This window comes from Megascapheus bottae, chromosome 1 (genome assembly GCF_031878675.1).
Source record: "Megascapheus bottae isolate mThoBot1 chromosome 1, mThoBot2.hap1, whole genome shotgun sequence".
NCBI classification, from domain to species: Eukaryota; Metazoa; Chordata; class Mammalia; order Rodentia; family Geomyidae; genus Megascapheus; species Megascapheus bottae.
The window spans coordinates 80735766-80760952 of record NC_143509.1 but is presented as its reverse complement, the minus strand read 5'-3'; the positions used below and the strand labels follow the sequence as shown (position 1 = coordinate 80760952).

The 25187-nt window shown below is 37.6% G+C and overlaps 1 protein-coding gene across 2 annotated transcripts in view; it reads left to right on the top strand.

The window, feature by feature from the left end:
• Nucleotides 1–4032: 4032 nt before the first annotated feature.
• Nucleotides 4033–25187, top strand: part of Cadm2 (cell adhesion molecule 2) — an 866220-nt gene continuing 845065 nt past the window's right edge. The window contains exon 1 of one of the 2 annotated variants that reach the window (XM_090347865.1): nt 4033–4216. In XM_090347865.1, the coding sequence (XP_090203991.1) occupies nt 4156–4216 (61 nt within the window). In that variant the 5' untranslated portion in view covers nt 4033–4155. The remainder of the gene's footprint in view (nt 4217–25187) is intronic. The other variant, XM_090347874.1, reaches the window with a different exon arrangement.

Below are 25187 nucleotides of genomic sequence, written 5' to 3'. Positions count from 1 at the left end.
GAAGTGAATTTATAAATGTCAAACCCATTTGACCAGCTGCAATATTTTAAAGAAAAGAAAACAACTGAATATTTGGTGTTTAAAAGGTAGTTGATTAAAAGCATCTAATAATACACATATCACAAAAAAGTTGGTTGTCTATTTTAGACTTGAAGATAGCATTATTATGTACCCAAATGGACAAAACTCATGTGTTCTATCCCCATGAGTGGAAATAAGTGCAAACTCAATTTTCTAGTCCTCTTTGTGGTTCCAAGAGTGTTCTGAAGCATTATTTAATTCAATTATTTAATTCAATTTACTAACTTGGCCAGCAGGTAGCTGCTCCTGCCGACCTTAAATGTTTGTTTTACAGGGTGCTGAGATCTGAGAACTGGGTTTGAAACCTGCCCATGAAGACAAATCCATGAATCGCTTGTCTAATCAATCAGCAAAAAGGGAAAATTGAGGCATGATTTAAGGATTAGATCACCAGTCGTGGGAAAGTCCAGTGAGGGCATAATTATAGTCTGTAATTTTTAAAAACTCATCAAAAGAAAAAATAAGTTATCCAAGATTTTCCCTCTAAACAATGATTTCCCTCCATGCAAAGATCCAAGTCTCCTTTTACAGACATACATATTGAAGAAGATTCTCAATCCTTGAATATAATCGTATTAAAATGAGCATTGTTAAATGTAAAACATAGCCCTCAAAGAAAGACAATGTTTCCACATCCACGTAAGTGGGATACATAATTGTGTGAAGTTTGTGCTTATATATACATTTTCATCTACCAAGAAGTGGTCTGATGTATTTGGTAAGTCATTTACTCACCACCCCACTCATTTCCCTTCCCATGCTACCTAGATGCTCTTTGGTCCCCAGTTTTGTTTTGTTTTATTTCATTCCCTTGAGGCTAATGTGCCCTATATTTTATACGACAAATTACATCTCTGACATAATAAGAAGGGGAACTCTTTGATTTCTCACAAATAGATCCTCTAAATCTGTTAGGTTTTTTGATGTCTTCCACTGCATAGAATATATCACTGAAGCTATCCTTGGTGTTGGTTTTGTGGCAAAATAGTGATAAACACCAGTGCTCCTCAAACTGGTGCAATCCAGTTGGCCACAAAGATTCTGGTTCAGTAGATATTGGGTCCAGCTTTTGATTCTGTATGTCTAAGTTAATAGGAGTTGCTGCTCTGCTGCTGCCACTTGGAAAAGCACAGCATATGTAAATTACCTGATAGTTTTCTTCAAGAACCCAAACACTATCTGCTTTTGTCTACTGATCAAAAATCCTGAAATACTTACGTTAAAAATAATTTTTTTTCTTGAATAATGGTTGAGTGATATTTTTTTATTCATTGTGATTTCAGAGGAGATCATACTCAGCTTTTTATGGTTTCTGAAGATAGTGAAGTATAAAGAAAGTGATTAGAGAAGCCCAGATTCCCTGAGCAAAATTTATACATAAATATAATAAGTACAATATAATAAAAATATACGAGATGGCAATAGGAGGTGGTGCTGTGGCTCAATGAGCAACCTTGAGCCTTGAGCTGAACAGCTCAGGGGGGAAAACACACACACACACACACACACACACACACACACACACACACACAGGCCCCGATTTCAAGCCCCATGACAAAAAAAATACACATTTATAATAAATATATAATACATATATATAGAGAAAGAACTAGGAATTTTGACTACCATTCCAATAAAGAAATCTTATTTTCTTTGGTATTTCCATTTAATATATTCTTGTTAGCACAAAACCTAGCCAAAAGTCTATATGAGAAATCCACCTTTTGAAGCTCACAATAGTTTGAATGCTAAAAGTATCCATGGACTTACTGACTTTCCTAACAGCTGAAACTCACAGTAGGCGACTACCTCCAACAATAACAAGGTTATTCTCACATCCTCCTCTTTGAGAGCCTGCTTGCAGCGTTATTATGGACATTTTACTCCTTAATTTTGAGAACCTGGGGAGCAATGGGGGGAAGAGAAATGATTGGGTCATTAGTTAAAAGGCAAGGGTTGAATTTATAAAAGGTTGTGGTAAAGTAAGCAACAAATGGGAAAGGGTGAAGGGCATCAATATTGATCTTCTCTCTCATCTTTCTCTCTGTTTTGCTTGGAGGTATCCATTGTGTAGTCTCTTACACAAAGCAGACTGTATTTATGGTGTGACCGATTTAACTCTACTGAACTAGTCCATCATGTGCTAATTTGGTCCAATTAAAAACTGGTCATAGGGAAAACCTGGAAATTAAGCTCATTTAGAAACAATCTCTGATTTATTTATGTCTTATTCATTTATATCTCCACTTCTAAACGACACATTTCAGGGTGCTGATTTATAGCGGAGGTTCATTCCAGTTCCACAAGTCTCTTTCTATGACCATTTTAGATTGTATGAAGAAATTTCTACTTCTTCTCTTTCCTAAGTCTATTGATAAAACTTTTAAAAAAGAAGTTTAGCAAGAGTCCTGGCTTCCTTGAATTAAAAAAAAAATCCAACGATTGCGCTAAAATGCTTCCCTTCTCGTTTAACATTCACATTTGTAAGAACCAAGTACTAATGTTATCCCTATTTTGCACGTGAGAAGGCTCACCTTTCACTGTTGGAGTAAATTCTGAAATAGTTTGAAACGAGAAGTGACAGGTTCGGGGATTTAGACCAGAATCTTCCAGATCACTGTCCCTAACAGTTATTCTCCAGCCTTGATGCTTTCGAATCCCAGACGAAGACAAAAATCCCAATGAAAAACAACACAAATATAAATTCTCAGTACCCTGCTCTCTCCCCCACACAAGTTCTTGCAGGCAAGTAGGTGTTCCCTATACTTAGCGTCTCCCACGCCCTCTGCATTCTTCCCTTTGGCTGCTGGAACGTCAGCCATTGACGCTGCAGCTGGTGAGTGGGTAGGTGCAGCCACCATCTGCTCCAAGAGTCCAAATGTGCACAAGAACTTCGCACCCAGAACCTTAGCCCAGGCACCACAGATTCCACAACCTGCAGGGGACAAGGCTAGCCCCGCCCCCTCGCGGCGGCGATTGGCTGAGTCTGTTGGGAGCGCCGACGCCCTGCGTTAATGAGGATTTAGGTCTCTCCCCGGGAGGCCGGAGGAGACCGAATAAGGAGTTGAGACCCACTGGGAGTGAGAGCCTAGGGGGCTTCACATCTTCCAGCCCGAAGGGTCCTTGAGAAGCCTGTTTGTTTTTCCCGGTGCTTGTCTCCACCCCTCCTTTCATCTCATTGGCCGAGCGCAGTGGGCGGACGGGTTCCTATTGGCAAGGGGGGCGGAGTCAATTCCTGACCAGGATGGGGGCGGGGCCTCCGCCGCGCTGAGCTTGCCCTTGTGTCTGGAGCTCGCTAGAGCTGCCGCCGCCGCTGCCTCGCCGCCGCCGCCGCCGCCGCCGCCGCCGCCGCCGCCGCCGCCGCCGCCGCCGCTATCGCCACCGCTGCCGCCACTGCAGCCAGAGCATACGGGAGCCGTCACCGCTGCTGCTTACCGCCTCCAAGCGCTGCTTGCAGCGCCTCCACCCCTCCAGCCTGGACCCCTGAGCGCCCGCGGCGGTTGCAGCTTGCTTGCTCTCCCCCCTCCTTCTTTCCCCCCCACCCTTCCCCTCCGTGACCTCCCCGCGCCTGGCAGCCCTCAGCTCGCACCTCCTCCGACACCCGGGCATCTCTGCACCACCTGCTCGGGCAGCCCCGGGGCGGGCTCGGAGACTCGCGGCGCGCGCGACTGGAGGAAGGCGAGCTCGGAGCCGGCAGTCAGTCTGTCTGGCAGCCCGGCGGCGGTCGCGGCTGCACCACCTCGCACGCGCAGTTGCGGGGCGGGGGTGAAACGGGGAGAAGGAGCCACCGAAGCAAACTATTTCGACCCCCCGAAGCCCCGTTCTGCAAGGCGGGGGAAGAGGCGGAGGGTGGTGGTGGCTTTGCCGCCGTCGCTTCAGCCCGCCGCGCGGATCCGCGTCCACCGGTTCGAACGCCCGCAGAGGCGCTGAGCCAGGCAGGGTCCGGCTGGAGCCCGGAAGACCCCAGCGGAGGAGCCCCTGAGCACAGCGCGTGTGCCCGGCCCCCCAGCCTCGCTTCGCCACCCTCTCGCGTCGCACACCTCCCCACCCCAGACCCCTAAGGAACCAGAGACCATGATTTGGAAACGCAGCGCCGTGCTTCGCTTCTACAGCGTCTGCGGGCTCCTGTTACAAGGTAATCCCCGCCCCGCCGCGGGGAGCCTCAACTTCACGCCCCTTCCCCGTCCTCCCCGCTCCACCCCGCGTTCCCACTCTCCCCTTGCCGGCTCCCCGTCCCCCCCCTCCCCCGGGCGATCGCTGCCCCCTCCTATTCCCCGGTGCGGCAGGGCAGGGGTGTTAGTGGGGGGGGGGGGCGGCGGGCCCTGTCCCCATCAGACCCTCGCGTCCCTGCCGCTGCCTCGTCCCCCGCGCGCGCTCGCGCCGGCGCCCAGACCCCAGCGCCGCACCTTTCGCCCCGGCCCTTCACCTGAGCCGCCTTTCCTCGCACTCCACTACCACCGCCGCCAGCCAGCCAGCCAGCCCCCTCCCACGCCTCTGGGCTGGCAACTTGTGCCTCTCCTCACCGCGCCATCCTCCCACCCACCACCACCCACCCCACCGCCAGCCAGCTCCCGGCCGACCCTCTCTCCACCTAGCTCCAGTCATCCCTTCACCTCCCCCTTCCCCTTCCCCTTTTCTGGTCTTCTTCTTTTCCCTTTTCTCCCTTCTTCTTCCAACCATCATCATACCCCTGCCAGTATCTTTATATTTAAAAAAAAAAAAAAGAAGAAGAATAAAAAGTGTGTGAGAGCCTGGGAGAGAGCTACGCAGACAGAACAGCAGCAGCGGCTGCACTGGATGCATTGCAATAACATGGGGGGGGGGGTTGTGAGACGTGTCATTCACCTAGGTGGAGAGAGAGAGAGAGAGAGAGAGAGAGAGAGAGAGAGAGAGAGAGAGAGAGAGAGAGAGAGAGAGAGAGAGAGAGAGAGAGAGAGAGAGAGAGAGAATATATGAATAAGAACTGGGAGGGGGAAGATTTTTAAAAATGCATGAATGAATGAATGAATGGGTGGATGGATGGATGGACTCATAAATTAAATAGAGGGAGAGATGGAAGCAAAGAAGAATAGATCTTAATCAACGTTATCAATACCTCGACTTATTATTAAGTCTGGGTGGGTTTTTATTTCTTAAAAAAAAAAAAGCCAAGAAATAACGTGTGCTTCCCCCAGCAGTTACTTTTACTGCTGAGGATTTTCTCTGAGATTCTCTGCATCTCCATTCTCCTTTGCCGCTTCTTTCCGTAATTAATATTATCCTTTCACGTGAAGTGTGAGAACCCCTGCTACCACCGCAGTGGAGGGAAATGGCACAGAACACTGTTATTATGCAAATCGTTGGTTTTTGGATGCCGGGTGGCTTGGGAATCAGGGTTCACTTTTGCTCCCACCCTGTCTTTTGGATGCTAGAGGGAGATGTTTGAAATGTGTAAGGGTGGTGGTGAGGCACGGGGGGGGGGGAGAAGAAGGAAGATCCAGATTATGAAATGAATGGCCATGCATGAAGTTAGCGTGCTCAGGGAGAGAACACTTGGGGTGGTGGTCGCGGTAGAGGCGGTGGCGTGCTAGGGCTTGGGTGGGTAGGGGCTGTGGGGCGGTGGGAGATTGTTGCTTTGAAGAGAGTATAGCAATGTGGCAGCAAGGAGCGATATGGGGAAGATGGATGTGAAAGGATGTTTGGTAGAAAAAAAAAATTAAAGCGATGTGACTCTCGATTTCTTGATGAATCTTTGCCAGTCTCTAACCTTCTGTCATCATCTGGGCATTGGTGAAGGGGAGGGCAAGGTGGGGGTAAGTTAATCAAAATGATTTGTCCCTGGGTAAAAAGGGACATGGAACTAAGACACACGTAAGACCCCCAAGCGTGGAAAACCTAGTCGGCCTTTGGAGGATTTAAATGAGGTCAATGAACCATCTTTCAGCAAGTTCTTAGAATGCATCCTGGCTCTCCCACTCTCCCCAGGGATCGTGTTTTATTTGTGCATATTTATGAATGCGAACCAAGTGGTGGGCAGAATAGCTCTGTATTGATTAACTGACCTTGCAGAGATATGTCCGTGTGTGTGTGTGTGTGTGTGTGTGTGTGTGTGTGTGCGTGTGCCTGCGTGTGTGTGTGTTTACCTTGGATATAAATTTCAGATGTCATGTGCAGAATCTCCAAGAAAGCACACAGACAGCACATTCTCTGCCTTCAAACTGTCTGGTCTCATTTCTTAGCCCTCTCCACCCGTCCCTTGCACAAGTAAACCTGGTGACAAGCACATTGCTTGGGTTTCTAATCCATGCGGAAAACATCCTCCTGGAGACCCTAGTTCACCTCTCAGTAACTTGCATTTCTCAGCTCAGCTCAGCTGTGTGTGTGTGTGTGTGTGTGTGTGTGTGTGTGTGTGTGTGCTCGCGCGCGTGCGCGCGTTGGCGTGCCTGGGTGAGGTGATGTGAGGGAAATCAGTTAATTTGTTGATTGTGATGAAAATTCGACACTCCTGGATGTGTTTTTCATGCCAATCTTGGTGTTCTGGCCCCTGGCGGGTCACTGCACACACTGCGTGCGCCAGGAGATTATTTATTATAGAGCATGTGGGCCATGCACTGCACTTGGGGGTCGCAGCTTCCCTTCCTTCAACATTTCCCTGTGAATTGTCTGTTCAGTGCACTGCAAAATAACTGCCTTGCTGGGGCTTCTCTCTCTGCCTGGATTAGGATTTACTCTTTGCCAGCCAGGAGAGATTCCATCATGGGATCATGGGGTATTAAGGGCACGGGATTTTTTTTTCTTCTTTTTTTTTTTAAGAGTATGTAAACGGACGATGAAGACTGCTGCTTTTCACAGCAGACTAGGGGAGGTGGGGCAGCAAAAGAGTGTGAGTGTGGCAAAGCAAATGCACCACTGCATCCACAGCAGCAGCAGCCACAGCAGCTGCAGCAGCTTCAGGTCCAAATGCAAAATAAATAAATAAATGAGCTCCCTATAACAGCACCAGTGGAAAAGCACCAGTTCAATATCAGTGCACTTATGAACCTCTATGATCAGACCATATGAATACACTAAGAGGGAGAACAGGATTTTAAAAGGAAGAAGGAATAAAAGGGGAGGGGGGATGGAGAGGGCGCACAGCATCACTGGATTGTCTTCCCATGTTTATGGCTGCCTTGCATTTATCAAACACAGCTCCTACAGACAAATCACACACTGTTGACATTGTCAGTTCTTGCTCAAACAAATTGCTCATGCTTTCCTTGTCTAAGTCTTGGCTGAAAACATTGCTTTAGGGCTCAGATTTATGTTTCTGTTACCACCCTACTGTTTTATTGGGTCTTGGTTAGGATTCAAAACAAATGCTTTATTTCCTGGACACAAATTAAATACTTAGCAGATCTTTCTACCTACTGGGAAAGAAGGGTGGCTGGAGGCTGGTGAACATCTGATTTTTGGCAAGGGGGAGCTCACTCTGCTTGCTTAGTACTTTATGACTAGGCAAATACTCAGCTTAGTCAATAGATTCTTATTTTTCACTTTATCAGCATGACGGTGGTATTCTGTCTCTGAACTAATACTAATCAATTTACCTCATACTATGACTATCTTTCTTGCAGTGTACTCTCTTTCAGGGGAAAAGTAGGTTCATTTGAATCTACCTTCTCTGTGTTTCTGTTCCACGACTTACTGTCATCAATATCTTAGGGGTTTTTTTTTGGAAAGCCACAACAAACTTCTGTTTTGTTAATATATGGAATGATAAACCAGTGATGAGAATTCTCAGTGATGTAGAGAAAAGTAAAGAATTACTGGATTCCTTTCTATAGCATTGCCTAGTTCGCCCCCCGAAACTCTTTAGGAAAATGAAAGTAGAAAATAAACATTTCTGACCAGTAATTGTTTCTACCCAAGTATAACATACACTTATGACAAAATTTGATTTATGATTAAGGTAGAAATGATCTTTTTCCAATATATCCTATCCCAGTATTAATAGGCAAAAATTGGAGGAAAAGCAGGTGACAGTTTAGTAAATGATAATGATGATTTTTTTAAAGAGAATATAAAGTACAAAAGCTTGCCACCTGTAATGAAGATCTTTCTTGGCTATATAGTTAGTCCAGTTTTGTTGCTTACCCTTGTTAAAATCATATTCCTTTCGATGTCTGAGGGGGCTTTCTTATATCCACAGGGTCATATGCAGCCCAGAAAACAATTCTGAGAAAGAAAAAGTGAAAAGTGATAAAAAGGGAAAAATACACCTACTTACACATACATAGAGATTTTGTTGAGAACCTTATTTTCTTTATGCAGTTAGTCTCCTGTAAAATCAGCTCAGACAAAAATACAGTGGCTTTAGTATTATTGCCAGAAGTTACTCTATTTCTTTGTTTTGTTTAACAAGGAAGTTGTTTTTTTTTTTTTTAGATTGAAGCTCAGTTGATTATAGGAATTATCTGAGCCCTCTCTTAAGTTTCATGAGCCAAACAGTTAAGAAAATGTGTTGTAGTGTATGATATGCAGCAATTCTCTTCAACTCTTTGACTACAACATGTAATAAACTTTAGTCTTGGTGAGCTAATTTTTTAGCCTGAACTTTTTGGACTACAGTTTACTTACTCTTTGCAAAGTACTATGTATGGCAGTGGATTAAACAGTTAAAGACCAGACCATTAGCTATTAAGAAAATCTCTAATTTCACATCTATTTATGGCACATATATCATAGTCTTTTCCCTCATTTTTAAAACTACCAAAAATCTGTGAATGTGATATGGACAAAGCTAAGCATCAGGGAGATGACTTCTTTCTTTGTCCCTATTCCCCACAGGCTCAGATATTTGCAGACTTCTTTCCTCCATATTAAATATTGAGATAGTGTCATTTGTCTTAAAGAAAGCAAGAATTACCTAAGTCACTTAAACAGCAAAATGGAAGTAAGAAAGTATTGGAAGCCATCCTAAATATGCATTTGGAAGTAACTTGGAATTAACATCAAATGACATAAGTCTCTCCTTAAAATAATGAGTTAGGGAGATATCTAATGACCGAGACAAGCTAGATGTATATATTATGAAAAATTTGAGTCTGGATTTATAGTACAATAAGAAGGCCTTTATCATATTGGTGTTTTCCTTGATCATGTTGGCATGTGTCCTATGACATTTATCAAGAAACTTCTAATTTTAATACACTTCATTAGTCTCTTTGGCAAAGCCATCCCTTTTATTGAAACTGGCTGAGGAGAAGTTAGAAAAAAAAATAAAAAATTACGTCCCAAAGATTTAAGATAGAACTTTAAGATTTTTTTTTTTCATTTTGGCAGAGACTGATCTGAATTACCCATTTTACAAGAATACCATCCAATAGTTTTTTATTTAAGTTTTCTGAGGGCAAGTCCTGAACCGTATATATCTGTCATATTTTCTCATCCTCAGTCCTTATTTCAGTAGATGCATAATAAGCCAAATTATATTTAGTCAAATGTATATTCTTATTATTTTGCTAGGATTCAATTGTCTTTATACTGTGTCGGCATACAGACTTTATAAGTTTATCTACATAAAAATAATTTTGATGTTTTGTAGGCTTGTATTGGTTTGTGAAGGTTTTCTTTTCCCTAGAAGAAAACATAATATAAGCAGTGCATATGTGTGTGTGTGCGTGTGTATATATATATATATATATATATATCTTTAAATGGATTCCATCCCAGCAGAGATTTTCACATTTTACCACCCATTTATTCACTTTTCCTTGATTAAAAACATCCCACTGTTAGATTAGGGCATAAGCTTATCCCATGAAAACATATGAAGACATAATTTAAACTTATTGACTAAAAATATTTAAAAGGACAAATTCATTGCCAACATATTTTGTGAAAATGTCAAGCATTTTTGTAGTGCAGTTCTGTAGTCTCAAAAAAGGCATCTTTTGTAAGTTCCTGGTATAAAGAGGCAAGTGAGGGTTAACCTGGAGCTCTGGCAGCTTGAAGCCCCCTGCTGTGTGATGATGCAAATGGCTTCTTAGGCTCCCTCCTGGGCTCTGCAGTGGAGGGTACTAGCACCTGAAAGAAGTCATATGGCCTGAGAGGGAAGTGTCTTTCTAGACTGTCTAGTCTAGGAAGACATCTTTTATCCTTTTATAGCCAGAAAGAATCCAGTGTTCACAATCACATGAGCCCATGACAGTTTGAAAGAGAGAATATATTTATGTATTCTGTTTAGAGATGAATAAATTAACCCTAAGAATATCTACATTTTCATCAAATATCTAGTGAGCACTTTATTTTATAGTAAATTATCAGGAACTCAGGTGAGCTCAGTGAACATGAATACCAAAGTTAAAATAGGATTTCTGTTGTTTACACATGTTGGACTCATGGCTTGGAATATGCTGTTATTCATCTCTTTCTTTAATGAATAAGAAACCTGTCTTCCTGGTCATTTTTATTAAAGATTTCCTGCAATATGCTACTACAGAATTCATTAAAAAAATGGACATTATCTTTCAGTGTGAATATAGATATCTTAAGTCCAGTAAGTCAACTATGTAGATTTTCTGAGGAATATGGAGTTTTTGTTTGTTTGTTTGTTTTTTGTTTTGGAAAAGTATCATTTACCATACAGGTGAATTTGTCATGTAGGGTTCTTAAGAAAATTAAGAACTATAGACCCAATACTAGGTAGAGCCCCTTATGAACCCTATAACATAACAGTAACTAATGTGTCTCTTTTACTACAGAACAAACTAATTGGACATTTTATAAATACTGATTTTTTATTTAAGAGAGAAGCCCATTTTGGTTCTTTTAATATGCTCGGCCAATTTCCACAGAAAAGATACAAAATTGCCTTTTTTTAGAAGTAGTCTATTCAGAATTAGAGAAGTAAATATTCTCCTTAATTAGATGTCAGTTAATTATTAATACAAAATAAGGAATGCAATTACTGTGTAAGGAAATGTTCTTCAGTAATATTCTTCCCCTCTCTCTCTCTGTCTCTCTCTGTCTACCTTCCTACCTATTTTTCTAAGACTGAATGTCATCTTGATTAATTTTATAAGTATTGAACTTCTGATACTTTTAGTGGTGAGGTGTGGAGAAAGTGATGAGAATTTTGTTTGAAATCCTTTTTCCTTTCCCATTTTTATGTTAAGATAGGTATTTTAAAATATATTTCTTCAACTGTAACAATTACCTGTTTTTTTCCTTTAAAAAATCACATAGGTTTAATATTTAAGAAATTTCAACAATGTTGGCCTTTGTTTCTGAATCTACTTTTTGCTGTGAAACTGGAGGTTGTGAACTCATTGCTACCTAAAATCATACTGGACTGAAGTTGCTAGATCTGCTATAAACAATCTGACCATTAATTATTCATAGAATATTTTAGAGGCCTTTGAAGAAAATAGGAAGACTGTCGTTCTTCCTCAATGGCAGTAACACTTTCCACATCAGCAAAGACTTTTAACTACAACATTTAAATGATCTTTCAGCTGTTGTGGGATTGGAGAAGGAATCTATGTCTAATCATAGTCAAAGAGCTATTCTGGGCACTAGGTACTGACGTCGGACACTAGGGATTGACGTCAGGAATTAGGGATAGCTAAGAAAATAAAAACAGTATCTTTTTGCATTGAAGATCATAAATCTTAAAGCTAAGGTGATCAAATAGTACAGATAATTTGGTATTATAAGAAAACAAAAATCTTTTAGAGATCAGTGTGAGTCCCTAATAATTTTATATGTTTCATGATGATTCATTTAGCATAGAGATGCGATGTTTACCTAAAATTGTCCTTGGGCACAGAGTGAGAATGCACCTTTCCTGACAAGGATGTGCTGCCGACTGCTAAGTGTATAGTGTTATATTGATTTGGTGTAATTTATAAAGCCAATTAATTTGTTCTTGTAAAGAAATATTTTTAGCCTCTGGCTGAAGTTGTTAGCATTTTATAAATGGAGGTGTCTCCCATATTGCTTATTTAAACATCAAAGCCTAAAATTTAGTGTGTAAAATATAGTTTTACCTTCTTAATAATTTCATATTTTATGATAGCTTGTCCCATTTTTCCCTCCCAGGGTAAGAGTTCCTGGCCATCTATACTTTATATTCATGTTTATATCCTATGTGCTCTCTGCTTTTCGATCTGAAGTGATCTTCTTAGTATGAAATGAATAATAATGTGTTACAATTTAGAATACATTTAAAGCAAACAAAAATGTACTGTAAGCTTCTTACTCTATTGCCAGTCCTTGGTGCTACTCTAAATTTAATATACTGATGTCTACATAATAAGTCAGCTTTTTTTATGATCTCCAGAAATATAATCCACCCCGCCCCCATTCTTCTTACCGTACTGACTACCAACATGAAAACCTTGTTAAAATGGGTTAATAGGGAATGAAGAAAAAAGAAAAGGAGTTTTGCTGAATGGTGTTTTCTGAATCCGTTCAGATTTGATGTTTTCTCCTTCAATACCCAAGCACATAACTCCTTGTTTTGCAAAGTTAAGATGTGTTCTTACTATCGTATCTTTTGAGGGTTCTACTACCTTAGTCTACAAAGAAAAATTGCAAAAAGAAAAAAAAAGACAGTGAGCCAGCCAAACACACAGAAATGCCTGGCAAAGAGGACAAAATTAGCATATGCTGGGCTGAGTATTTCCCTCTGTTGTTACATAATCCCTTTCTAATAGGAAATCAGTTCTCATACTTAACCCTTTCAGGAAGTTTGCAATACTCTGACTGTGATATTTTTTATTCTACTTCACTTAATGTTCTATCAAATTGTGTAAATCCATGAGAAGAGCTATTGAAGAGCTGTTATGTTAACACCCCCTCCCATCCACCACAACTTCCGTCTTTCTGTATACAAATGTTTCATTCTGTGTCCAACTTCGCAATTCAAGAATCAACTTTTCTATAGCTCTCACTGAAAGACTCTAATTAGCATTTTAGTCTCCCTTTACCCATGTGAGCTTTCTTTAAAAAATGCATTAGTTCTATGAGGTTCCCCTAAGGATTCATAATACTGTAGTTTGTTACATGTACTGTGATATTCAGTGTGCCTTAATTATGCACGTGTACTCATTTCAAAGCCTTTTCAGGGATCATGTGAGATAGAACAGGGGTCTTGCTGTAAGTTTACCATCACATATTAATGTGTAGGTGGTAGTCAGAGGAGGCTTGTATCTGAAAGCAATTATGTATCTATGAATCCAATGTAGCAAGCAATTGCTCACATTCTACATTTACTAGTTACACTTTGCCAAGGCAGAATTAAATTCTCCATTGTGATACACAATACAGTATCTGTTATTTCTCAATAGTTCTTTGCTCTGGGAATTAAATAAAATAATGAGTGAAATCTGTATCACTCACCCTGAATAGGGATTGCTCCTTTTACTCTCTTGAACAAAAAGAATCAAAAATGGTTCTCATGTCCATATGGTGTTCCTTCTCTATCTTATTAACACATTTTTTTGGTTGAGGTGGTTTGTTGAAGTTTTACTGGTAATTATTTGAGGCTATGCATTTTGGGGGCAGTATTAATTGCCTGCAATCGTTGTGGACTGCCAAATGTCAGAGCATTTCCAAGTTTGAGACATTGTACTTTCAGGTTTTGATTTGGATGCAATTTGAGCAACAGTGAACATTTAACAGAACAGGGTAGTTGGGAAGGAATGGAGGGAGACAGTCAGAAAATTTGTTAGTTGGTTGGTTTGTTTATTGTAAAGAGACCATCTTTGGAAGGAATTCTGCATGATATCTTTTTAAAACATGCAATCATTTATAAAGAGGATATTTTCCTATATTACAAGTCTGAAAGTGCTTTTACATTGATTGCAACTTTTCACTTACATGTGTTTTTGTGTCTCAAGTCATGAAAATATTGGTTTAATTTGTAATACAGTGAATGTATTTGTTTTCTTCTCCTTTACTTATGGTTTTAGCAACAAAAAAGTATTTTATAAATGGATGCAATAAATATTTAAATTGAATTGTTCATTATCTTATATAATTGCATATTTTTGAACCTTCACAAATATTGACAGTGATGAGAACCCATAGGACTTTTGGTTAGTCTGATGTATTGTTTGAGTAGACAAAAGATATTGTCTGCCCTTTGTTGATTATTTTGAATATTTAAGTCTGTTAAGTTCATGAGAAAACTAGACATTTTATTTTCTGTTCTGTAATGTGCATAACACATTTTTTGCTATGAAATTGTAAAGAATTTGTATTTATATCTCCTCTAGTAGATTATAAACTTCTAAGGGGTTGAGAAAACAGCCTATTCAACTTGTCTTATTCTTTCTTTTTTATGTTTTCATACAACTGATTGATTAGGTTTTTTGCAATAGATTTTATTTTGACACAACTCTTTAATTGGATTCAGATATTTAAGTATTTATGTTACAACTGCCAAAATGCCAATATAGTATTCTAAATAGAATAAATATTTGCATTGACTTTTCATTCATATGTAATATAAAAGGAGAACAGAACTGTGTGCTAAGTAACAGAAATACTTCTAAATTATCATGTATCTCACAAAAATATGAATTGATTGCCTTTATTCAGAGACTTAATCTGTTCAGATTTGTACAACAGATTTTGTCTCAAAGGTTCAAATCTTTATTATCTTTGGAGTAGCCAAACATATTTTCTAAATTTTTTAGAATCATTTTTCACCTTGTAATATATTTCTACTTCTAACCCTATTATTCCCAATTATGACATAAAACATGGATTCACTTCACCTTATTGCTCTGCTTGGAGGAACTGTCATTTATGGATAAATGTATCAGCACAAGGAATTAAAAGCTGACCTTGATCCTACGGATTATATGTACACTGACCTGGTTTTGTTATTGTCAAGCCACAGAGTAGATGTTCTGTGTTTAGTCCCTTAATTAGAGGTTCAGATTACATTCTTAGTTAACTGAGAAAGTTTCTGTTTCATTTAAAGACTTTAGAGGGAAAATATATCTATATACTTTTGGGTGTTTTGAATACTTACGTCTCAGTTGAAAACATTTGATTTCAATTTGATTTCTTCCCTTTTTGTATCCAATAGACATGGGCAGGTATAATAGAAATATTAGCTCTTTCTTTTTTTGTTTTTTGGAAGAGAATTTAAATATAGTCATTGGGACTCTAACCCAAAGGGAGAAAAAAATAGTTCTAAAACTTTTAGAGATTATATTTCTACATAAAGGGCACTGGGAACCTTTTCTTAAAAGTCTCAATTAAATGTAGCTTAAAGTCATGTAGTTGTTCTTTGTATTTTAAAAATCACTTTCCCTGATGTCTTCTGAATCTTTGATTCTCTTGTGATTTGGTATATGAAAATACATTATTAAACTGGTCTAACTTAAGATGAACCTGAAGTATAGACACCAAAATGGATATGTAAAATTGTAACCCTCTTGTATAACCATTTGCAGTTTGGAAAATGAAATCAGAAGAAAGTGTTGTATTTGAAACCAGGTGTTGTTCTTATCTTTGGTTGATGTTGTAGAGTTTGAACTTAGAGCCTGGATGCTGTCCTTGAGTTCTCTGTGCTCAAGGCTAATGCCTTACCACTTTGAGCCATTTCTGGTTTTCTGGTAGTTCATTGGAGATAAGTCTCACGCACTCTCTTGCTCAGGCTGGCTTTGAAGTGGGATCCTCAGATCTCAGCTTTTTGAGTAGCTAGAATTACAGATGTGAGCCACCAGAACCCAGCAAGGTGGTAATTTTTTAAAGATCAACTAAAATTAAAAGAGGATAATTTTTTTTTTTTTGAGATCTTCAGCTCAAAGCTACTACCCTACCCCTGGGCCTGGGCATTTTCCCTGAGCTCTTCAGCTTAAGGTTATGCACTACGCTTGAACCACAATTTCACTTCCTAAAGTGATGTAAAATTGATGTTATGAAACTTAAATTGATCATTTCATCTCACTTTGGTGGCATAGCTCAGATGGAGGTATTACTAGAAAGGGAAGTTTATGGTAGTTTTTGTAGAGATGAGATAGAGATCACCAACATGAAGTTTATTTCAAATTCTGTCTAGCTTTACCCATTTTTTGACTACAACTATACAATGACCAACAAAATGAAATGTATTTTCACTGAAAGTTATGCTAATATGTCTGTACATTCTAATAAAACCAATAAGTTCAGTGAGTTTGAAAATAAGAGTAATCACTTGTAGCTCAAGGATTATTTCAATATTATATTAAAATACCATTGTATATTAGGGATATTTTCTCCTGAGAATGTACCACTACTAGTCCCTCATGACAAGTTCAGTCATGACATAGGGAAAGAAGACATAGAGGAATGAGGCAGTAAAAATATAGGTTCCAACCTTGAATTAACAGAAGCACTGAGCAGAACTAAACTGTACTAATGTTAGAAATGGTGGTAAGCAAGGGGCTGGTGGCTGTTCTCCATTCTGTAGTTGGAGTCCTTTATTCTGTGAAGGCAGGAGATTTCATTGTGCTGATTAAGGATGAGTTGGGGGAAGTATCCCATAGCAGCAAGACATCATGGTGGGAATCAAGGGACCAAAGTTCTCTCATAAGCCGCACCACTGTTGGAAAGGCCTTGAGTCAGTTAATTCTCTCACAGCTCAGTTTTCATCTATGGAATGAGAGGCTGGAATCAGAGCCACTCTGGGGCTGTGTTGTACAAGGATATTACAGATGATTGCAACTGCAAAAGAAAGAGTTCTTTTTTTTTTCTTTTCTCTTTCCACCTAAAGATAGCTCAGCACAGTCAGTATAACATTCTGCGACCATAAAATAACATTTGTGAAAATTTGATTTTTTTGATATCTAGCTCGTCCTTTATTCAGTGCTTAAAAGTCTTCCCACATTTTAATAGATTTTTATTCAATCTGCCTATATAAATCTCAGAGCTTTCATTCTTTCTTCAGTGAGTTCTACAAATTAATTTCATAGCCATCAGCTTAGGTATGGAACATCCATAATTTTCCTAGGAACTAAAATGTAGAGATCAATTAAAAATCTGAGAAAGTATTGTACAGTTACTGTTTTTAATGGAAATGTTCCACTGCTATTTTTATTAAAATCTTGATAAAATTCTCTATAACCTTGATTTCTTTATCACAGTATATTCACTGACTCACATTTCAAGTGCTATAGATGCTACATAACAAAGTGAACAAGGTAAAAGCAATTTCTGTCCTTACGGTATTTCAAAAGTAGTGGTAGACAAATAATAATAAGTGAATATATATAATGATTTAATTACTTTTTTCCTACTGAGGTAAAACAAATGTTGTATTTATATTCATATCAACAGCAGCTGACTACAGGTCCATCAGTGATGATATGAAATCACTGATTTTTAAAATCAGTGAGCTTTTTAACATTTCTTATATAGGGTTGGATTAGAGGACTGACTTTCAGTTGGAATCATTCTCAGCATAATGCTACTTTTCTTTTTTTATTATTTTATTAATAATATTGAAAGAAACTGACAAGTGAACAAGAAATATTCAACCCTGCTTCTATTCTAACTGATTTGTTCAAGAGGATGATTCATTTAATTTCATAAAGGCTCAGTGGGCCAGAACAACAGATGACCAGGGCAGCAGGGGTAATGTAGAGGAGAAGAGGTCTGTGAGAAGGATCTATGTAACAAGCAACAATATTTAGGTGTTTTTTTTTTTTTTAGAGCTGGAGTTCTGCTTGAGCAATTCTGATGTTACCAGCAACAGTCATTTTAAGAGCTTCTAGCGCCTCAGGGAAAACATTTTTAAAAAGTATACTGTCTAGAAACAACACTCCTTGTCCAGTGTCATATATATTAAAACTGTAGCCCTTGTTTAGATTAAAATGCATTGTGCCTGATTAAAACCTCATCTGCTACAATATGGCTTCTGCAAAGTGCCGATTCAGTGGAGCTCTTAAATCTTTTCTTTCTGTACAGAGTGCTCTGAATATGATGGAAATATTATCTACCTAGAAAACATCAATGCGGTATCTAAAGGAGGATGGCATTTAACTACTTTAAAGTAAATTGAATGTATATGTACATACTGAAAATAAATCAAATATAGTTATTTAAAGCATGTGCAAGTATTATTACAATCTTTGTATCATCCTCTTGGAGATTAACTATATTGATGAAATGGGTATTGTGTTGTATTTCTAACAGACCAACCATTTTTAATGTTACTATTTATTGTCAAGTGATAATCTTGGAATAAGATGATATATATGAAGTTTAGATAAAGTAACTGTTCAATTGTTCTTGATATATACTTTCAAAGTCATAATGGTAGTGGTCTGGAATATATTTAGAGACTTATTTGTTTGGATTACATGCCAGAGTAAAATGCACAGTTAGAAAGACGAGGTTGCCTATTATCTTTTATTTCACTTTCTTTGTATTTTATAAGGAACTTCAAAATTAAAGCAATTCCAAAAATGCTATGTTGTAGGTGATAATTTTCTAGAGTGTAGTTTCATACGCAATGATTTATTTTCAAAATATACTCCATTTTTCAAAGTAAGTCAGAGATGCATGGGTATTTGGAAACTTCAAGAGAGGGGACTAGGTGGTGCTGTTCTGTCATCATTGTGTCTTGTGGCTTCTTTGGTTACAGTCTAGATTCATTAAACACTTTTATATAGTAAGTGTGTTAAAAAGATGCAGCTTTGGTTCCCTATGGACATGTTTTGTTTTATTAACCAACTAAGTTTATATTGATTTTATATGTTTACTTTCAGTAAAATTGTACAAGAGATAAAGCTTTTCTTCCTAAGCAGCAAGATGTCAAGGCTTACAACTTCCTCTGTTCTTACTAAAGATACATTAAATTCAGAAATCATCATATTTTTATGTTGCAATATGTGTGTGTGTGTGTGTGTGTGTGTGTGAGGCTTGAGCTGCCTGTTTGCTGTTCTTGAGGTTTTTCTGCTCAAAATTAGTGTTTTACCACTTGAACTGTATAGTTCTACATCTAGCTTCCTTTTGGTAGTTTGTTGGAGATAAAATTTTTGCATATTTTTCCTGCCTGCTTGTCTTTGAACAACAGTCCTCAGATCTCAACCTCGGGAGTAGCTAGGATTACAGGCTCGAGCCACTGGTTTTTGGCTACTATTTTTTTTTTCTCATATCTGTTCTTTTGTTCTTGACTTTTTGTCAAAACTCTTTAAATTATTTGAGTCAGAATTTATTGTGGTGACATTTTAAAACAGTTTTAAGATTGACTTCTGAAATCACAAATATTTAAGCTGAAGAAAATACATTACTGGAAATATTATAGACCATATTAAATCTTGAAACAAAACCAAGCAGAAACATATATCTTGGCTAACTTTTTTTGTTTAGAAGATTTACCTCGATTAGACTATTTATTAACTTTTACATAAGGATTTGGGATGTTAGAGTGATTTAGACGGTTAACAATCACACACTTTTTTATATTTTTTATTGTAATTAATAAAAGGGTTACATGATATTTGCCAGATAGAAGGTGCATTAATTCACATACATTGATACCCTTTCACATGTCTTGGTAATCACACACTTTTTAAAATGTGAGTAAATAAACTACATATAAAGACAGTCATTTCACTGTCCACAGATATTTGTTATATCATTATCTGTAAGTTGTGCTGGGAATGGATTATACCTCATTCCATAGTTACATTGCAGGGATAGACATAATGTAAAACTGAAAAAGCATTGTACTTTTTTCCAATCTAATCATCTTACATTTCATGTACCATTTGTGAAGATTATACTATATATAAATATTTTTTCCTCCAGTGCAAATTTGAATATGAAATCAAACCAGTGGACTCAGAAATTTCTGTCCATATGCCTTCTTGGATATAAAGTTGTACAATTTGAATGGGGAGAGATAATTTATCTCTTTTATTTCTGCTGCTCTTAGATCATAAAACTTTTATGTTTTACTTTAGTTGAAAAGTTAACGTTATGTGAAAACTTCTTTGTGTTTTCTGTTATCTTCAGAATCTTTTATCTGTGGAAGACAGAATCAATATGGTACTACAGAATGGTTCCAAAGGATGACATCTTACAATGTAGAAAGATAATTTCTGAGGTGAACCCTTCAAGAAAAATAAAAGGAAATGGAAGAACTCTGAGTTTTCTAGGATTGTATCCAGCACCCTAAATGATTTTAGGAAGACACATATATTCTTAAGAGGTTGTATTGAAAGTAATACAGAAATATGGTTAGTCATTCATAAAAAAATGCCTGCATTTTCTGCTGAATAAGAATTAGCTTAACAAGAATCAGATTATGTTTCATTTCATTGTACCGTGCTTATAAAATATGGAGAAACTTGATGGAAAAGAGATAAAAAGTTGTTTTTATATTTTTGCTTTTTTGCTAAACTGGATGCTGTGTTTAGGTAATTATTTTTATTAATTGCTTTTTTTTTAGATTTTAAGTTCATAGTGAAGAGAAGAAAGCTTAGGCTAGAGAAAGAACTTAGGAAAGGTATACAGAGTATTACTATGTCAGCACATTCAAAAATAAAAAAATGTGTTCATAGCCAGACATGGTGTTTAATGCCTATAATCCTAGCTACTCAGGAGGCAGAAATCTGACGATTGCACTTCAAAGCCAGCCAGGAAACTGAAGTCTTTGAGACTCTTATCTCCAATTAACCACCAGAAAATGGAAGTGACACCATGGCTCAAGGATTACGGTGGTAGCCTTGACCTGAAGGCCTCAGGGGCAATGCCCAGGCCCAGACAAGTCTCACAACTGACCAAAACCAAACAAACCAAAACCAAAAACAAAAAATGTGTTCATAATAAAGCATTGGTCTATTTTTAAAATTGTTACTTCAGAGATGCTAATATTTGAATACTACTAGAAAATATTATATATAGTAGGCAGTGTATATGCATTGTGAAAAATTTAGCAAGACTAGTATCAGGCCTAATTCTTTTCAGATAATATATCTATATATCCCATAATTTAAAAATTTATAAAATTAATAAATATAATGTTATAATAAATATAAATACATGGGCTGGGAGTTTGGCCTAGTGGTTAAAGTGCTTGCCTAGCATGCACGAAGACCCGGGTTCGATTCTTTGGTACTACATACATACAAAAAAGCCGGAAGTGGTGCTAAGGCTCAAGTGGTAGAGCTCTAGCCTTGAGAAAGTCCAAGGACAGCGCTCAGGCCCTGAGCTCAAGCCCAGGACTGGCGAAAAACCCAAAAAAGCAAATATATATATAAATACAAATAAATATATGATTATAATATATAATTAATACATTGTAAATTTAAACACTTTATAAAAAATTTGTAAGTCACATGTATCTTTCAAAGTTCTTTTCCATCTACAGCATAGTATTCCTCCTACTGTCTTCCTTAAGTATCAAAAATACTTTTTAAAAAACTGAGTAGCATGACATGAGAAAGGGTATCAATATTTGTGAAGTAATGTACCTTTTATCTGGTGAAATTAATGTAACCCTTCTATTACAATAAAAATATATGAGAAAAAAAAAAAACTGAGTAGCAAGTCTGACGGTTACTTAGGATGAGCTAAAATTGGACCAGAAAACACCAAATGCGTTTTTCTTTTTCTACAAGGCTCTAGATTTCAATCTGAAAATGTTTTATATCATTTCATGATTTCTTCTAGTCTTTCTTGTAGGTCTTTTATTAGCATAATTAGAACATTTCTGTTACATTCTTTTTATGTAGCCATTGTCTAGTAAGAAGCAGAGGCAGCAAACAAAAGATTGGCATGTCACCTTTTCAGATGACGAAGGATCTAGTTCTTAAGGATCTAAGGGTACTTCCAGGTTGAAAGGGTAGACTAGATAACGATCAAAGGAAAAAATAGAAATAAAAAAATAAGTATGCAGTAGTGTTTGTTTTCAGATCCAATTTCATTAACAGAGTGGTGTAAAACAAAGCCATGGCAGAGATGAATGATGATTAAGATGACAAAAACAGTAGTGTCACTCAGTGACTGTAGACTTATTCTGTGGTTTTTCTGAACCGCATAAACAGAAGAACCTGGAAGCTATGCTGTGGCCCAAGTGGTACAGGACTAGCCTTAAGCAAAAAAAAAGCTCAGGGACAGTGCCCAGGCCCCAGGACTGGCCAAACAAACAAAGAAATACAACATATATATACACACACACACATTCATATGCACATGTATGTATATATGCATACATATATGTATGTATACATTTGAATATATATACATATATATATACATATCCAAATGTAAATCGGAACCTTTCTCTGTCTCTTTCCTGATTATCTGAGACAAAGTTGAAATTGTCCTCCCTTTAATACTCTAGCCTGTTTATGTGGCTGCCAGTTGCTCACTCATATAATCCTAGCTACTCAAGAGGATGAGATGTAAGGGTCATGCTTGATCATGCTTTAAAGCCAGCCTAAGAAGGAATGTCCATGACATTCTTTTCTCATAAAGCCAGAAATAAAACTGTGGTTGAAGAATGCCAACCTTGAGAAAAATGTAAAGGGACAAAGTCCAGGCACTGTATCTGCACAAACACAAAAAAGAATACCTATTAAGATATAAAGTCCCTGTGTTGTTTATCATTGAGCATTTCAGTGTGTGTATGCATTTGTATGCTTGTTATGGGCACATACACATCAGTGAACTTAGCCTGAACATGTGGAATTATATGAACAAATAAAATAAAATAAATGACAATGCTACATGAGAATTTCTGTTTGAGAAACATAATGTCGCTAAAGTGTAGGATGAAAGTTTAAAATAAACTCGGGTGCACTTTAGATTTAAACATGATCTCATTTCTACCATTTTTAAATTTTATTTCGGGGGCCTGTAGTGTAAATGGAAAGTACAAAGGAAAGGACATCAAGAAAAGTTTTGATTGTAACACTGTTGAGGGGGAGACCCTACCCTCTGGGCGCTCCCTGGAGCATCACCAACATCTTTTTTTCAACTTGGAGATGGGCTCCAGTACAGATGATAAAAGAAAATATGTAGATATGCTTCACAAAAGTAAAGATATGATTATGTGTTTGTAGTCAGACTTAAGTACTATAAAATGAACTATGTTCTTAGTAGTATTTATACAATTCCAGGGATACAAAAAGTCATGTTTTTAAAACTGTTTATGTACAGATGTCCCATGTTAACATTTTATATACACATTAACATATTTATTGACCTAAGTCATTAAACACATTGCATTCTACCATTTATTTTGAAAGGGCACATACAGACTTCTCATCCTAATCTATACTGAGGTGAACAACCCGAACTATCAGTGTAGAAATACTCTTTGTAAAACAGTTCATACAAGAAAAATCTTAAATCACTTTGCACTGTCACACTAAAGGGTAAGGAAATTATTATTCCAAGAGTAGACATCCATAGATTTTTTTATGTGGAAGTATTTATTGACATCCATATAGAAACTAAATCTTATTATATGATTCAGTATATTTATAAAGTACATCTCATCTTAATCATGAATACCCAGAGGTATTGAAAAATTACTCTTTTATTAAATAGTTCATGTGAGGTAAATCTTACCTGCTCTCTCTCTATAAGCTGCTGAAAAGGAAACTGAGTGATTTCAGGAGTACAATTCAATAAAAGATGATTTTATAAATATGTGTTTGGGTTCAAAACAAAGATGTTGTTCTTAAACTCCATCACACACTATATATATTACATTGTGTGCATATATATGTATATATATGTATATATATATGTATGGAGAGGGAGGAAGGAGAGAGACAGAGAGACAGAAAGAGAGAAATAATTTTGTGGGAGTAGCTGTTATACTTAATTCCACAAGGTTGTAGGCAGGTGGTCTATCACATGTGTCACACCTCCAGCCTCTTTGCAATGTTCATTTTCAACTTAGGTTCTCACTTCAAGCCAGGGTCAATCTGAGATCTTCCTACTTGTGTTTCCTTATGTCTTCCTGATTAAAGATGCACATCACTCTGACCAGCCATTTCTAGAGGAGTCTCACTAACATTTATAACCAGACAGTTCTTGAACTGTGATCTCTTCATCTTTGTCTTCCAAGTAGCTAGACTTGAACCACTGTAGCCAGCTTACTTTAGATTTTATTAAGAAATGTTTCTCAGAGAGGACTATTATACTTTAAAATGCAATGTGATAAGGTTCTTTCTTAGTGTCTGTAAGAAGAGATTTTTTTAAAAAATCTTATTGGATGATTTAAAAGTACACCCTCTTCAACATAAAATAAGCGAACTGAAGGGCCTGAAATCAGGAGAGAACTCCTCATGAAACCACTTTGTCCAATTTGTAACTAATCTAGAATTTCACTTTTCCCAAATAGAATTTGTTCTTTAGAAAGCCAAATGCCTATTATTTCCTTTGCAAAGTATATCATTAAATAGTGCTTTTATTGATTAATTTAGAGAGGATTTCATAATAACATCAATCATAATCATAGAAAGAGTTAAAGTCCATTCATTATGAAGCAAGGTAAAAGTTGAAAGTTTTAGGCAGTCTAGAAGGTCAGTCCTCAGACTAATTCACTGACAGCCCCAGATGCCTGACTAAGCTGCCAAGACAGTGGCTTTGCAGTCTGCCAGAAAGTCAGCTGCAGCTGCAGGGACTATTTTCCTCCCTGCCCATTGCTAAGTCTGTGGGTTTTATGATTGCCATGGAAAGTACAGAATTAGTTGATGTAATTCAGTGTGATGATCACCTCACTTACCCTATTAGTGGGTTTCAAATTAATTTATTATGAACAGCAAAATATAAACAGATTAGAGTTTTGTGCATGTGCAAATATTCAAATAATCCATTTAGTCACATTTTGGACATTAGCCTGGTGAAATTATTTTCAATTCCCATTCTATTTTACTGTTTTCTTTTTAATTTTTTATTTATTTTATTTTTATATTTTTCATATATTTTTATTGTAATTAATAGAAGGATTACATGATATTTGTCAGATAGAAGGTGCATTAATTCACATACATTGATACCCTTTCACATGTCTTGGTACCCATTTCCCTCTCCCTCCACCCCTCATCTTGTTTTCCCCCCCTTTCCTATTCAATTTCAAATAACCAAATACAAATATATCCGATATATCAGGTAACAAA